This window comes from Sinohyriopsis cumingii, unplaced genomic scaffold, assembly GCF_028554795.1.
Source record: "Sinohyriopsis cumingii isolate HCF-2022 unplaced genomic scaffold, ASM2855479v2 utg002371l, whole genome shotgun sequence".
In the NCBI taxonomy this organism is placed as follows: domain Eukaryota; kingdom Metazoa; phylum Mollusca; class Bivalvia; order Unionida; family Unionidae; genus Sinohyriopsis; species Sinohyriopsis cumingii.
Window position 1 is genome coordinate 328913 of NW_028316196.1, and position 18205 is coordinate 347117.

Sequence of the window (18205 nt, forward strand, 5' to 3'; positions counted from 1 at the left end):
CTTGCATAAAAATGAAGAGCTTTTGTATTTGTAAACAAGGTGAGCGATATCAGGTCCACTTAGGACTCTTAGTCGTACTCTTATTTAAAGTTGGTATATAAGGTCTTTGGGATCTATGTTTTGTTTTGATGTATCTAGCTTGAAAGCTATGTATGTATGTATGTATGTATGGATGAATGGATGGATGTATGGATGGAACGTTGTGTTGTTCAGTTCAAATTTTCCTTTCTGATGACATTTTAGTGTAGATTTTTCTCACTTTTATGTAGCTCACAAAATTATTATTTTTGTCAACAACCATCTTCTAAAGATGTTTCCAGATTATTTTCTTTAAACAATTGCAAGCGAATATTGATTATAAGCATGCTTATCCACATTGACATTAAAGGATCATTAAGGGATGCAATCTTGACAGAGTTCGATTGTCATTATTTATGTAGGAGCAGTCGTAAAAGTATTCAGAGTACTAGTACCAGTAGTATTCGTACTTATTGTCATTGTTATTATTATTGTTGTTGTTATTGTTATTATTATTATTATTATTATTATTGATTCAGATCCTAGAGCGACGGTTTGACAATTCAGAAACAAGGATAAGAGAGCTGGAAAGAACAATTACAGAACTCACAACAAAATATTTGAGTATGTGTTGGTTTGTATAAATATATATATATATATATATATATATATATATATATATATATATATATATATATATATATATATATATATATATATATATATATATATTCCTTTGAATGGCATGCAGACTGAAAATGTAATCTGGAAAAATACAATTCGACACTAAATGCAAAATACACAATGAAAGCACACTGAACATATTTATTTTAATGTGATGACATGGTTTCCATGGTCATTTTCCATGGTCATTTTCCATGGTCAGTCTGAAGACCATGATTTTCATTTAGTGACCCATTAAGAATTCTCCCAAGCATCGCTCTCTGCTACTACCGACCCATACCAATATGTATTGTGGAAGTTAATGCTGGGTTTCAAATGTTATTAAATTACCCACCAATTGTTAGGAAAATCTCATTACGAACCTATGGTGTAAGCCTAGGCTTTGTGTTTTCAAAGGTTTATGAGCTGAAAACGTGATATCAAACGAATGGTGTAGACCAAAGCCAAGTGTTACTATCAATGGTTTAATAGCTGAAAACTTGTGACCAAACATTTGATGTAGCTCTATGGCCTAGTGTTATCAAGGGTTTATGAGCTGAAACCTAGACTTGTCCACAAACCTATTGTGTAGACCTAGGCCTAATGCTATCAAAGGTTTATGAGCTGAAACCTAGACTTGTCCACAAACCTATTGTGTGGACTTAGGCCTAGTGCTATCAAAAAGGTTTATAAGCTGAAAACTTGTAATTAAAGTGTACACATTTTCGGGCTCTCAGTATAATTAATTTTGATTTTTCCCATTCTTCTAATTTCAGTGACATAGATAATTCACAATATTTTGATGTTTTAAGCTCAAGTTCAAGTTTCATTTATGCAAAGTTTAAAATTTATGTGAAGTGCTGTCTCACTAGTTCTCATAATAATATACATACATTTGAGTTATAAAATATAGAGAAAATTAGCTTAGCGAATAAACGGCTTAAATATATTCAAACACAAGCATTATCTGCATAAAATGTTAACCAGGGTCAGAATGACACAAGTAAAAGGTATGGAATAGGTATATAATAATAGGCATATAATAATAGGTATATAATAATAGGTATATAACAATAGGTATATAATAATAGGTATATAATAATAGGTATATAATAATAGGTATATAACAATAGGTATATAATAATCTAGAGACAGAGTATTTTTGTTCTTTTAAACTCATCTAGAAACATTTCAGTTTTTTCAACTGTACAAGTTCATATCTATTTTTACAGGAAGACCTGTTTTGAGAGACCACCCCTTCAGCTTTCAAAACAGGCGTCTCTCTAAAGGTCATCATAATAGATAACAAAATTGGTCTATGCATCATGAATCTGGTCATAAGTTGCATGTGGTCATCCAAAAACAGTGATCATTCAGTAAGGTTTTATTGCAACAGCAAGGGATTATACTGTCTTTCAAACGATCGTCATATCATGTTTTATCAAAGAATCCTTCACACATTGACGGAAGAAATAATTCTGTACATTTCCTAGAGACTCCCTTTTGTAAACTGTCCGTTACCTGTGTAAAATTTTATTGTATCAACTGTATAACGTCTTATTGTATCACCTGTATAAAGTCTTATTGTATCACCTGTATAAAGTCTTATTGTATCACTGTATAACGTCTTATTGTATCACCTGTATAACGTCTTATTATATCACCTGTATAACGTCTTATTGTATCACCTGTATAAAGTCTTATTGTATCTCACATCAAGTTCTTACTACATTATGACAAATTTGTTTCAACTGATCAATGTCTAGTCAAAACTATAATTAGGAATGTATAGACCAACACATATAATAACTTATATAAGATGTTTACTTATGGATGTCATGTAAATGTCGATGTGAAGTGAGATATTCGGATGTCAATGTCGATGTGAAGGGAGATATTCAGATGTCAATGTCGATGTGAAGGGAGATATTCAGATTACAAAATGAGATGATGGGAAAGCTATTATTAGCAATTGATCATTTTAACTGTCCGTTTTTTCTGTATCAGTTATAAAGATATATATTTTGTGAGTTCTCAGTCATGTTATGTGTAACTATTTTTTGCATGCATGCATACATGCATACATACATACATACATACATACTTGCATGCCTGTATGCATACATACATGTGGTTACCCATGAAATTAAATTTATTTTTATGTATAAGCATGTATTTTTTAATCTGAAGGTTCCATGGATATTCGTTTGATCTACTGCTTTCAGACTGTAGATTTAACTGCACAGAGACCAGTTTTACCTGTGCATGTGGGATGTGTATTCCAATCCAGATGAAGTGTGACGGGTTTCCACACTGCCCAGACGGTTCAGATGAGTCGAATTGTGGTAAGTATGCATTACCTATCTTTAATGTACATTCTCATTTATGACTCTTAACCTTTGAACATGCAAATAAAAATGCATTTTTTTTTGCGTCACATTCAGATCAATAGAATGATTATGAAATCTTTCCAAAATTATTATTTTCTATTTGGTCGGGAACATTTTAATATTTATCAGATGAAAAGCATACAACGTAACTCTAATGTCTATTGCGGTAGTTGTTGGATGTATGGCAGATATTCGCAAATAAGATTTTTTTCACTTTGGTTTGAATTTTCGTGAATGCTAGTGTGTGACTGTGCCTTTACAATCCAGTCATGGATGAAAGGAAAAATGTGCAGGGTGAGATCAGGGCCGTAGAGAGCGATCACTGGCCCTGGGGTAAGAAACACCCTGGCCTCTCCTAGTACTTGTTCAAACGACATTTTTCTTTTGTAAAATTAAAAAGTGTTGTTCGACCCAGGCCCCTTTACGGGCCCGGGCCACGACGATATATCCCCGGTTGCCCCCTTCCCCCTTGTCGGCCCTGGGTGAGATATTAGTTTGATTTCTTTACCCAAGATTATGCTTCAGGCACGGAAATGAGTATTAACATCAGTCCAGTAGTGCTCAATTCATTACAAGGTTACAAAATTATAGCTATATTAGAAACTTAAAACATTTAGAGATATAATTTTGTTCATCGTCATAAAGATCTTCAGTTTGTTAATTTTTATCTCGTGGTTTTGAGAGACTTCCATCCCCTCATGTATATGGCAAAGTATCCATTCAGTTTTTACCACGCATTGTAAATTTATTTATGATCTTTCAAAACTTAGCAACTTTTTATGCAACATCCTTATAAGGAGTCTTGCATAATATAGGACATAATTGATAAAACATTGTCATAAATGCATTTGATGCACAGTCAGCTATCAGACAATTATCAGAACAAATTTGTCTTTCCACCACTGCTATTTAGTGATGCAGTGACGAATTTATGATTTTGAAACCTCTTGGCACTGTCAGAGTTGTCCCGCCTTAACCAAAACAAAACCTTAAAAGCAATGCCTGTAAAGGCCTTTACGCCTCTAAATGCTGTTAGCATTTTTAACTAGAACTCTTTTCTTTTTCCATTTTCTTTCGTTTTTTACAAAATAGATATAAAAAATTGAACTAAGCCAGATTTGTATACGTTAAATTCAACCGTCCCCTGAATTTTGCCATCTTTGGCAGCTACATGCCTTGTCTGATTAATGGAAAAGCTGACATTGCACTGACGTACGTAGAAAAAACCCCTGTCGAAAACCGACAGTGAGACCTAGAGTCAGCTTTGTCCGCCTAATGGGAAATCTGACACTGCAGTGGCGTAGGTAGACAAAGTCCCTGCCCAGAGATAGTTAGACCCCGAGTCAGCCTTGCCTGCCTAATGGGAAATCTGACGCTGCAATGACGTAGGTAGACAAAGCCCCTGCCGACACAGACAGTGAGAGCCCGAGTCAGACTTGTCTCGAGTCATTTCATTCATTCTAGCGTTGAAATATGGCGAAACAGATAAAAGGGTTATCAGTAGCAATGCTAATGTTATTCACTTCTAGCTTACAGTTTATGTTTTGTTCATTACTTATGGCGAATCCCTTCAAAACTGAGGTATAAGAAAAGCATGTGTTTCTGCAAGAAAGCTTCTGGCATCACAATGTTGTAGCAGAGGCGTTTTGAGAAAAGCGAGAGCGGCACCTTAGGATGAGCTTGCGGCACCATGGGAGGAGCTTGTCAACCTTTATGCATCTGCTGAAATGCCCAAACAGGAACTTGAGCATCTCCTTTGGTCATCATTTGGACACAGCACGTAAATTGTCAGGAAGAACTATTTATCTTCAAGCTTTTATACAAAGTTAAACACTTTTGAATTTGTTTCAACTTTAGAGTTTTTATTTTGACACTTGCTATTCTTATTACACACCCACGCTATACACGCTATTCGGTTATGGCGATTTTGCAACATTAAACCATTTCATTTAAATTTGTATGATTTTGATCAACCTCATTTTATCAGTGAATGCCTCCTGCCATTTTGGAACAAGGCTTTCTTTAACTTAATGGGGGGGGGGGGAGAAAGATACAGACAGACAAACAGAAACAGAGTTTATATGTGTGTGGGACCGTCCTTGATAAGGTTTTGCAAAATCAACATACTTAAGGGCATTTCTTTATTTTTATTCCGAACCAAATTTTTAAAAATTATTTCATGGTTACACATCTTGCTTGAATGACTTTTATATTTGATATTATTACAAACAATACTGCACTACTGTCTGGTGGAATGGGATAATTACACTGGAGTGATTTTTTTGGTATTTTGGTAGTTTGGTAGTTTGGCTTTAAGAGTTCATTACGATATGACTGCAATCGAAATCACCTACACTGCCAAATGCAGACCTCGATTTTGATCCGATTGACTCTAGGTTTCGTGACCTCATCATATTCTTTACTACGAGTGAAATTGGTCTGGTTGAACCAGACAAGAAATATTGTTTCACGCATTTCATTTATACTTATAAATTGTATTTGTACCGCTGACGTACAATCACAGTGTTTTTCAACTTTATTTGTATCTTTCTTTATGACTTTGCGAGATGCTTTGCACTTGTGTCCAGAGACGCTTATCTGACCACTGTCTTGACATTCTGTACATAACATAGGGAAAGGATTGGTTATCCTTAAGCTGGAACAATGATGTCATCTTGTAATGACTAAACTCGACAATACAACCAAAAAACAACGACCAAAGACGAAACCTATTCGTTGTATCGGTCATTGAGAGATAACACTGCTTTTGTTCAAACAGGATGTTCCGGATTTGAGTGCAAAGACGGAACCTGTCTTCCCCTTAATCGGAAGTGTGATGGATTTCCAGATTGCACCGATGGGTCAGATGAATCGAACACAGATTGTTTCCGTAAGCAAAACAGATAAATAATATATTCTCTTTATCTCTATCTATATATCTATATATCTATCTATTGAAATGTTGCTAGAACAATCAAAATGATGTTGATTTTGCTGTTGCATTCGTGTAGTAAATAGGACCCGGGAAGACGAGGAAAATATCCGAGGAATATGTCTAAACTTGATAATTGAAATTGATAAACAGTTTAGAAAAGAGATTCTTCCGTGTCCACACCATGAAGCATATATTTTTAGTTCCACAGATTAATTCATGTCCACGCGATGAAGCATACATTCTTCATTCCACGGACAACTGATAGATAAACAGATTGCTGTCACCCAGTGGGGAGATGTTACAAATAGTGTTTATACAGTAAACAACATTTAGAAAAGTTTGTATATTTCAAAAAGATAAAATAATAGGTTATTTATTAGATCTGTATATATTTCCGACACATGAATTTGTAGCATAACGGTCAGAGATAAGTATGGAGTCTTCAGCCCAAAACGTGTTAAGGTTTTCGTTGTTCTAGTGAACTGTTTGTTGAACTTATCATGCATCAGATTATTTGTTTTCCTCTGAGGCACCGGTCAGGTTTTAAAATCAAATTTATTTTAAGATATATTATTTGAGATGTCCAAACATTAAGTTATATTTTCAGCACCAATTTCATGCAACGAAGGGAAGTTTGGGTGTGCTGATGGGAGTAAATGTATAGACAGGGAAAAGCGCTGTGATGGATCCACAGACTGCCCTGACAACTCGGACGAACATAATTGTAGTAAGTATATGGAAATCATATATGATGCAAATTGAACTAAACTGGCATTTGAAATGAATGAATCTTTGATGTTGTCAGTATGTTGGAAATGTTTTCCGATTTGTTTGCATCCTTGTTTTTATGGAATTAATTTAAATATGTGACAACGGTATAAAAATAAAGAATGTGAAGAGAGATGATTTACTTGAAGCTTTGAATTTTCACACCTTTGACCTAAGAAATACCCAGCATATGACTTTCATTTACAGATCTGATTGTACAACAGATTTTTTTGTTCGTGTGGATGATATATCAGTTGATATTCAGCATAAATATTCACTGTTCCTTTACGTTTGTTTGCTTTATTCACTTAGTTTTCGTTTAGCACAGCATTAATAAAAACTCATAATTTCATAATTTATGGAACACATTTAACATAATTTTATATGTGTCAGTTACAAATGTTGTTTTTTTTATATATATTTCAAAACAGTGATAATACAATATGTTTAATTGATGATATTAATAGTACACTACTTCAAATATATTTTTCTAGATCATTTTGCCAACAAGAATACAATGATTATTGATTATTTATGTTTGATAATAAATTGATGTTTTGAATAATGGGTTGCAATGGATAACATTGTTTGAACGTTTCTCACTTATGAAAAACAAATAAAACTGACATCCTGCTACATTTCTCAAGAAATAAATGTGTAGCATTAAAGAAACATTTCAGGCATGAAAAATCTGGAATGATAATTACAGTTGAAAGAAAAACTCTTGACCTTTCTTACTAAGCTTCTAAAATAGTCCTTTCCCAGTATGTACATTACAAGTATGAATTAGTTGCCATTTAAAAATTCGTTTATCTCAAGACCCTGTACGTTTCTTCGTCTTGCTACTTACGATACTCTTTCTCCCTTCGTAGAATGAAGATCAATGTCGTCCAGCAAAAGGTATCTCTCTTAAAAAATCGATGCCAACTATTGCTGTTCAACAAATTAGCGTGCTAAATATGAAGTGTGTAGCGTGCTAAATATGAAGTGTGCTTTTTTTATTGAATATTGAAATTAATGATTATATTTGGTGTATGCAAATGCGTTCTTAATTGATGCAGTGGCTCAACGGTTAAAGCGTCGAACTCGTGAGCACAAGGATGATTTTTTTTTTCATTTTCTCCATCGTATCAGCCTAGAACGACAACTGTTGTGTATCCTTGGACTGGTCACTTGTTGGTTTGCCTATGCACAAAATTAACATTATGTGTAGCAGTACTGTTCAATGCCAAAACCAACAGCATTCGGGGGTGTGGACCCACGTTAGCCTGTTAGAAAGTCAGACTCGTAATTCAAGGATCTCGGGTTCGATATCCGCCCAGATGAACCCGACTTGGCTGCCTCGGTATATTCTCCCATTTCATTGGCGTCACACAGCCAAATTAAAAGCGCCGTTATAAGCCAACAAACAACAACTCGTTTAGATTGCACTCTACAGTTTCTTATTTTGCATAAGGGTAGATTTTAAAAGAAAAAGAATTTTTTCCCAGGATTTCTTCACTGGTTATCCTGGCTTCTTTATAAAGAAAACCTTGTATGTCTTAGGTATTGTTAAAAAAAACCATTCAGTTCCTTTATTTGGTGTATGCTTTCTTCATTTTGCGCGTTGCAAAGGCAAACAACGTCACCTTCCACCTGGCACTCGCTTAGAAGTACGTAATATCTGTAGACCGCCACCTTACCGTCATAATGCGTGCGTCACATCAATGACCTATGGTCAGGTTTCAAGCTATAGATTTTAATCAATTGTTGTCTGTTTGGGACGTGTCTAATTTGAAATTAACTTACGATATGGAATAGAAACTTGTTCGTAAACTTTATGGAAGTTATGATTTCTCAAAATAAAGTTTATTTGGTGATACCGATGCGCACGACAGTTATTATGAAACACATTCTTCTTTTGTTGTTCTCAAATTTGAAGAAAACTAAAACACACAGTATATTGTCCCGTCTTATAAAGAACATTAGCAAAATAACACGAAGTTACCATTACTTTGACAAGATTATAATATGTTCCGATACTATGACGCCCACGATTTCACATAACAGGAACACAAGCCTCTCAAAAGAGCATCTGCAAAGTTGAAGTTCGGTCAAAGAAGGCGCAGCAATGGCTCAGTGGCTATCGTGCTTACCTCGCGATCGAAATGATGTGGGTTAGAATCCTACCATCGGATCAATCTAGATCGGTTGCCATTGGTGTGTCCTTGGGCAAGGCACTTTACTCTATTGCCTAAACACAAAATAACCTACTTGTGTCTATGTGCCTAAAGCATCAAACTAAACCACATCATCCAATAAAGCGGCTGCATAAAGTTAAGATCCAAATATGAGCCTTTACTTTACAAGATGCACCAGCAGTACGATGAAGCTTTGATTTGATATCATGCTCTTCCATGGTGTAAGCATTACATATGATAGGCATTGTCTGAATATATCAAGCAGGAATTTAATTTATTTATTAATGGAAATATATAAGCAAGACGTTAAAAGAATTTTATTTTAATCAAAATATGGATATTGTCAAAAAGCCAGCTAGTTAATAAAGATGGAAATGAAAAATGCTGAAAATAGTGTCACAGTACTCTATTTAACCATGCCGAAATCGTAAATGATATCAATGTCAGTATCAAATATTGTATATCATAATATTCTTGCGTTATAAAATTTTTGCGGATAGTCATTTTAAGCATCATCATGTTATATTGTCTCAGTTAACAAAATTACTTGACGAATTTCAAATATAAATAAATAATACGCAACTAAGAAAACTACTTGTACAAATTGAAAAGCCTACAACGAAAATAATTATTTTCTGTAAAAAGTATAAATTGAGGAAAGACTGATAAAACATTGTTATCGAAAGCATAAAAGATCGCCCTTTCATCAATGCAGAACAGACCCTTGTTCCAAATTGTTGCAATTTCGACATCATCATTTTTGTCACAACTCAAACTTGGCCTTCTGTTTGGCATCGAGAAGCTTCCAGCAAACTCTCCGTTCTAAAAGAAGTTTGGACAATACATCTAAAACGACGTAAAACGCCTATGTATTTCTTAGCTACCTTTCGTTTCTTTTAAGGTGTGAAGAAAGGTTATATATATATATATATATATATATATATATATATATATATATATATATATATATATAATTTAAAAATAGCTTTGGACACAAAATCAAGCGTACTTTGTTCCAGTCTTTGTATATTTATTTAACCTTTGCCTTAATTCCCTTTTTATGTTTAGAGGAAATAACCAGATTTTTTTAATTGGAAAAATAACCCTACAAGTTAAGCTATAACGTAACGAGGCATACCATGTACAGCAATACACTAAAAGTCTGTTTTATTATACTCTATCTGTCAATTTAGTTACTGAAAGAATGCTCAGAAAGATCACAAATTATACATAATGAAGGTAACGTTGTATCCAAAGATAAATGTCTTACAGCTGAGTTGCTTGAGGATTGTTGGTCACTAAGTCCAATAACACAAAGATTTCCAATGATTTAACATTATAAAGTATATTTAAAATACTATTTTAATCTTTACACGACGAACACAATCATACACTCACGCACACGCAAACACACACACTCACACACACACACACACACACACACACACACACACACACACACACACACATATATATATCATCATCATCATCATCATCAATGTCTAGGTCAATACAAATATTTTCTAGTACCAGCAACAAGCTGAAATAAACTAGTTGACACATAATAGATTTAAAAGGTTGAATTCCTGAAGAAACAGCCATGTAAAGTTACGCTAACATGACCGTTTTTCAGTTTTATTTGTCTGTCTTGTTTATGTTTTGTATTTGCCTTTGACTGAAGAGTTGAAAGCGCTCAGGCTAGCTAGACACTACTTTCGCACTGTTCGTTGTTGTTGTCAGTTTATTGCATATATATATATATATATATATATATATATATATATATATATATATATATATATATATAATAATAATAATAATAATACTAATAATAAAATCCCTCTTCCTTCATGTGGAAATTGAGCTAAAGAAATTGTTTATTACATATACATTTTTAAACACTACCACCTAATATGTTTGCTTTTAAGATCAAAAACATTCCTCCCCGAAATAGTCGGAATATTCAAATAAAGTTACTTATGATCAGGTAGGTCTGATGCAAAAAATCAAATTCACTATATGTCATAAGATTTTTAAACATTACATATGGTAGACGAAAAAATGTTTGACAACTTCTTCCTTTATCATAGTTGGCATAATTTTCCTAAAACACGGCGTGGTAAATAAAAACCAATCACGATTTTAAGTTTTATTGAATTTATAAACTACGGAAATGGTTTACCGTCAAAACAGGACCTAAACATGGCAACAGCAGTATATTTTACCCTAAGTTTGATATAACCTCTCTTTCATTTATTTGTTTACCAGATAGTGTCGTGTTACAGTAGTGAAAAAATGTGAATGTACGAAGCACAAGGGTAGGGGTGTGTGTGTGTGTGTGTGTGTGTGTGAGAGAGAGAGAGATTTGGATTTTTAACGTAGCTTTAACAAGTTTCAGTCATATCGCTACGATGTCTGCAGTGTGGCAGTTTATAGTGATGTCTAGCACTGGGGCATCATGCCGCAGACATGTAGTATGATGTCCCATCCTGTCACATTATCATGACGCCAGTCCTAACACTAACCTCTTAATGCCCAGCGCCAAGCGAGACAGCTGTAAGTACCATTTTTATACGTCTTTTGTATGACTCGGCCGGGGATCGAACACACGACTTCCAGCATCCGAGGCAGACGCTCTAACTACAGGACTACCTGAGCGGTCATGATTGGCTTTATGGCACACTAAAAAAAATCACCCATTAGGTACTTTGTTCTGTCAGCCATATTGTGATTGCCAACGAGAAACCACTTCACACCAGATGCGTGATACCGGCACAATATCAATAAATGATTGGTAGAGAAATGTGATCGACTATTATTTCACATTTCTCGCTTACGTACATATTAGTTGAGTAACTAATATCATGTAGAGTGTTAGAGTAATTCTTTGTTTTATTTATTAATTTTCGCAGATCGGATCGGTAAGGCAGGTGAGACCAACTTAGAAATATAGGATATACGTTTCTTTTCGTATATTTGGCTTTGGTTATGGGACAACATTTATATTCCCTCCCCACCCCGTTTTTTTTTTTTTATAACACCTCTGTCTATTAGACAATACAACCATCGTCCCTCTTTTGCCTTCAAATAAAGCAAATTTGAACCTGACATAACCCTTTCTCTGTAGAAGTAATGGAGCACATACATGCTGGTCAGTTATATTTTTTTGTTGTAAAAACCCACTGTACTTTGTTTCCCTAGTTACATTAATATGGCTACCAGCTATATCCTTTTCCTCATCAGCTCGTTCATTTTCATTGTTTATTATTTTAGTTTTTTAGACGTTTTCGAATCATTTATCTGCATTAGTCATCAAAAGTTCTATTCGAATTATTTCAATTAGTATATACTTTTGGCTTGGTTATATTAAATGATAAAAAAATTCACGTACAGAGACGTACATACATGCATGGATGCATGCATGCACACACACACACACACACACACACACACACACACATACATACATACATACATACATGTGCTTATATTAACATACGGTAATGGGTTATTAGTTTGCTTTGTGTCGAATTCGTTTCCAAAATGCTTAGACTTGCTTTTCTGCCTACAAATACATTATGTATGTTTCTTTATATATCTATTCAGACCTTACTAAATGTCAGCCTACCTACCAGATAATAATAATAATAATAATAATAATAATAATAATAATGATAATAATAATAATAAGAAGAAGAATAACAATCAGAAGTAGCAGCATGTACGTGGTCAGCAAATTAATTTATCAGATGATAATATGAAAGATTAACACAAGCTTCACATATACACACAAATATATATATATATATATATATATATATATATATATATATATATATATATATATATATATATATATATATATATATATATATATATATTTTTAATTATGGTTAAAAGATGCTTCATAATACCATGATGATATTAAATTAGAAAGTAACGTTTCTAAGCGTTTCAGTTAGGGGCATCGATACGTTCCTAAGTGTATTAGTAAGGTGTATCGATACGTTCCTAAGTGTATTAATTAGGCGGATCGATACGTTCTTACATGTATTAGTTAGGTGTATCGATACGTTCTTAAGTGTATTTAGACGTATCGATACGTTCTTAAGTGTGTTAGTTAGGCCTAAGTAAGAAACAAAACTTTGATCAGTCTCAAAAATAAAACAGTTCCCAACATACACAGATTAAAAAGCAAACACGTCTCTGATTTGAGTAAATACCCAATTTTGTACAGAAAAGTGAAAGACATCGCAAAAATACCCGGGGATATAATTTGGGTTATATTTCAACAAATTGTATGCATGTCACTTCATTTCTTGACACTAGTTTTGCTAGCAGTCGACATACTGAAGATATTTGTTTCTCGTTGAGGAAAAATCATTATATAATCTTGGATTAGCTTGATAATAATATTGTTCTTTACATTTTCTGACTTGCTAAATACCAATACTAGAAACATAATGCTCTTCGTCTTCCTTTCCTTATGGAGTGCATGCAACCGTTTCTACTAAAATCTATAGCGTAGATTACCCCTATATATTATGCAGGTGTTTCACCCTCTCCCGCTACCCCCACTCCAAAGGAAACTCCAAAACCAATCACAGAAGTTGAGCTGAGCACGATGGAAGGTTCTGGTACCGTTGTCGACGATCAGGAACCCGTGACTATAGTTCCTAACGATGAGCCGTTCAATTGTACCGCAGAGTTCTTAAGAAGGGTTAAGGAGGCTGAGCAGTTTGGTCTCCAACCTCCTCCTCCTCTTGTCTCCGAGGGACCAATTAGAGAAAGGCAGTGCCGATCGCTGGAAGAAAGCCGGTCAAGGGGAAAAAGAGACAGGCAGATCGCGCAGTCTGTTTTGGGAGACGATAGCGAAGACTTTATGATAGATGTTGAAGACTTGGCGTCACTGTCTAGCGCAAAACTAACCAGTGCAAAGGCCAGCAAAGCTAGTGCAATGTCTTTAGCAAGCCTTTTCATCATTTGTTTACACTTTGTTTTCGTTGCTCTTCTCTGATTTCTTAGTATCTGTGTATCTGCATGCTTGATGGATTGTTAAATATGTTGTAAATCAACTTTTTTTTACTGCTACTAAATTTTTCGCTGATTCTTGTTGCAAAATAAAGTTCGAGGTTGATTCATAATTTTATCAGACGGGCTAGACCGTTTCCGGTAGGTGAAAACATTTGGTTTACTCGGATCTCACTCTTCATTTTGCCCAAACATTTCCAAATTCTGCTACCGTAGAATTTCTGAAAAATAACTCGGACAATCTCTGGAATAAATACCAGCACGTCATTTGCAGTAGATATTAGGTTCTAAAACAAATATTAAGTCTACTAAGTATATGGTTTAAACCAGCCAGTCATCACTGAAAACGAGCCTTACAGCAGTGTCTGGTTGGTTGAATGCTAGTTGTGACGTAAGAATAAAATTAGGGTTACATTACGGAACGTGTATTGTGAAAACCTATTTCTGAGGCTATGAATTTTGCGAATGTGTTTCGTTCTTTAACTCGGAGAAAAAAATAGCAGAAAGAAAAAGTTGTTTTACAGAATGCAATTGCTTACCTTGATATTATGTACAAATGTGCCAAATATTTCATAATTTTGTACATTAATATATATATATATATATATATATATATATATATATATATATATATATATATATATATATATATATACTCACTGAATTATTCTAATGTGCCTTTGTTGTCATTTGTATTCACTATGATTGTCAGCATCTGCATACAGAACTTTCTTCATTATAAGTAACTACGTATAATAGTAAACTATGACAGAGCAACATTTTTGTTGATATATGGCATTTTCAAATTAAATAAGATATTTAACATTATAAATTCACTCATCATGGGAAATATTTATACAAATATGCATTATTCTGTCTTCTACATGAATAGAAGAACATGTATTGGACGTTGGAATCTTATCATTTTTAGATGATTTTCAATTTACAGTAATGGATTCATTTTACGATAGACTTAATGTGTAATTTTGACAGTTGTTATTAGTGCTAAAAAAATCTGGCATGACTCTGTGGTAGGTGGAATTCGAATCCTTTTCCATGAAGTTATTTGTGTCGGTCTGAAAGTTTATTTGTAAGCATGTGATCATTCTGTAGCATCATTATATCGAAACTGACTGAAATAAATTTTCACAATTTGAAAATTTAAAAATTTTGAATATGCATTTATGGCATCTTTATATCGATTTCAAAGAATAAAAATGTCAAACAGCATTTCTGCTTCAGTTTCTTCAGGAATTAAACCTCATGTCATCTTGTTTTTCATGATTGTCTTTTGAAAGAAGCTCTCTTGAAAGAAGCTCTCTTTCTGTCTCTGATAATGTCTAACATTTAAAAACGAAAGGATTGGAAATGTTATCAAACACCCGATCATGTTATCCACTTCTATCAAGAAAAATTACCCAGAATGAAAAATAAAGTCATAATGCTCATATTTCACAAAATACTCACAAATACTGCTAAACATTGATGCAAACATGTCATTAGAGAAGACAAAGACGAAGGTAACTATTTTGTTTCAGTTACTTATGTAGATGACGAATCTTTCTTTACCGTAAGAAGAGCACTATGTATGTATGTATGTATATATGCATGCACGCACGCATGTACGTACGTACGTACGTATGTATGTGTGCATGTATGTATGTGAGTGAATGATTAAATCACGCTAAATATAAATGATTTAAGATTTTAAATGTTGAAAACTACAAAATGATTGTTTTTCAAACCATTACTTACCTCCGCATCAAGCTATGTTTTGTGGGTTGTTTTTTTTTTACAATTATCTAGAGAACTATCTGATGATAGATATAACATTAGCTAATCAGGCTGACCATGGAAAATCAATCATCTGATATTTGTTATTTTATCATTTCAAAGCCGTTAATGACATTAGCCCATAAGATCGCACTTATTTATGAAACAAGATGGTAGTATCAAGCTGAACAATGCAGATAGCCCAATGATAATGACGACATTGTATTGCCCATTGTTTAGAATACGCTCTATTTACTAGGATATGTAATTGGGGAATTCAAACGACTATCAAGGGCTTAATGTACACACTATAATTACTAAATTTAAGATTGAATGTGCATCGATATAATGTGCTTTTGTATGCAGTCAAATTACAAAAAAATTGAACTCGATGACATTTAAACTTCTTCCAGTCGATTGATGAACTTGTTCTAATATTTAATATGTGAACATCCATTTTATATTTATTTAACAGACTATTCCCCATAAGCGATACGACTCTTTAAAACGTGTTCACTTAAAGCAACGTCCTTGGTTACTACAGATGGCCTTTTAAGATGAATTACCACCTTCTCCACACATATTCCCATAATTTCATGCACTAGTGTAATTTTTGTCTGCTTTTGTTTTAACTATTACATGACCATGTGTTACCCAATAACTGTATTCAAGATGAACATAAAATTACACTGAATGAGTAAATCCGCGTCAAAATGAAATATTTGACTCGCTTTATTTTCGTTATTGTGATGTCACTCGAGTCCGATCAGGATGAGATGGTTTACAACTTTACGTAGTGCTGATATTGTGCTAAATATAACTGTGTATATAATTGTCTTGTGTCTCTTAATAGAAAACATTGAAACTTGAGAACAGCACATGCGTATTTGTTTCCTCGTTAATTAACATTTTCGCTGGTTATTACATAAAAGAAAAAAGGATTTTCAGCTACACTTCCAATAGGATTTGACATATTTGAGCAGTGTGGATAGTCTTCGAAGTCGTATGTTGTGTGGATCGCTTTAAAGTCGTATATTTTGTGGATCGCCTTCAAAGTCGTATATTGTGTGGATTGCATTTAAAGTCGAATATTGTGTGGATCGCATTAAAAGTTGTATATTTTGTGGATCGCCTTCAAAGTCGTATGTGTGGCTTCTAAAGTCGTATATTGTGTGGATCGCATTCGAAGTCATTTTTTTCCGGATTTCCTTCAAAGTCGTATATTTTGTGGATTTCCTTCAAAGTCGTATAATGTGTGGATCGCATTTAAAGTAGTATATTTTGTAGTAGTCTAAGTATTTTTAATAGAGTAATTTTCAAAAGTGATAACAAGATTTTTCCCCAGTTATGTTTATGTATATTCTGCATTGGGAAAGAAGTGTTTGAAACTTTAAACAGGTATATGGTTGTCAAAAAAAAAAAAACAAAGTTACTGGCAAAAAATTGAACATTTGTTCTACCAGAATTGACTTTTAAATTATCATTTATGAGACGGTATTATAGTTTTACTACTATATGCGCTATTTAGTGTTAAAGGTAGGTTGTAATAGCAAAATTAGAAAGTCCCAGTGTTTTTCAACACAGATGGCTTCAATTATGAATTGCAGAATGCATGCAAGGGCTACTTAACCCCGAATAAAAACTGAAGACTTGACAACATACAAGAACTATTCACCTTCGATTCTGAAGAATTTAACAAGGAAAGTGATCCATGGAGCACTTTGCAAAACCATATGCTAACAAATTTACAAAGAATTCTACTGTTTTCTAATTACAGTCAAGACACAGGGTGACTGTTAGGAAGTCACAACTAGAACCAAAATATAAAATGTTTGGAGCTATTTTCGAAAACTCATACTTGTGTGTCCGCTGAGCTGGTTGGCGTTGGGATAACCTACAAAATTGTATAGTACATTGACAATTAGCATTATTGATTACTTCTTGGCAAATGTGTACAATGGTTGTAACGTAAAGGACTCACGTGACGTCATTGTCAAGGGAGATAAGAAGTACAAGACCATTAGTTGAGAGGCTATGAAATGCGTCAAAGCTTATAACATAACTATTTTACTTTTTTCTCCGACAAAAGCAACGTTTACTTTTATTGTAATATATAAATATGATAAAGTGAGATTCCTTATCGGTTCACCTTTGTGGCGTATTTTATTGGTTTCTCCTTTCTTGAAGAAGAGTGTAGTATTTTGGTAGCTACCACCCTACACGAAGCAAGACACAGGAAAATGATGTAACTATAGCATTCGCGTCTTGTTTGTTGTCAGATGCATGTACTTAGCATTTTAGGCAATATACAAATAGAATATCAGTATATAATGGTGATCATTATTTTGCGTTTATAAAACCAAACATGCATTGTTTTATTCGCACTGTTTTTCCTTTCTTCTTTATTTGAGTGAGTGTGTAGCATATTATTAGTACTATAATACCCT

The 18205-nt window shown here is 33.8% G+C and overlaps 1 protein-coding gene across 5 annotated transcripts in view; it reads left to right on the forward strand.

The window, feature by feature from the left end:
• Positions 1-18205, forward strand: part of LOC149770780 (uncharacterized) — a 75540-nt gene that overhangs the window by 55039 nt on the left and 2296 nt on the right. Inside the window, exons 8-13 of one of the 5 annotated variants that reach the window (XM_089949129.1) lie at positions 558-642; positions 2907-3026; positions 5851-5961; positions 6614-6733; positions 11867-11884; positions 13505-15215. In XM_089949129.1, coding sequence (XP_089805255.1) covers positions 558-642; positions 2907-3026; positions 5851-5961; positions 6614-6733; positions 11867-11884; positions 13505-13971 — 921 coding nt within the window. In that variant the 3' untranslated portion in view covers positions 13972-15215. Of the gene's footprint in view, positions 1-557; positions 643-2906; positions 3027-5850; positions 5962-6613; positions 6734-11866; positions 11885-13504; positions 15216-18205 lie in introns of those variants that run through there. The other 4 variants (XM_089949132.1, XM_089949130.1, XM_089949133.1 and 1 more) reach the window with 4 other exon arrangements.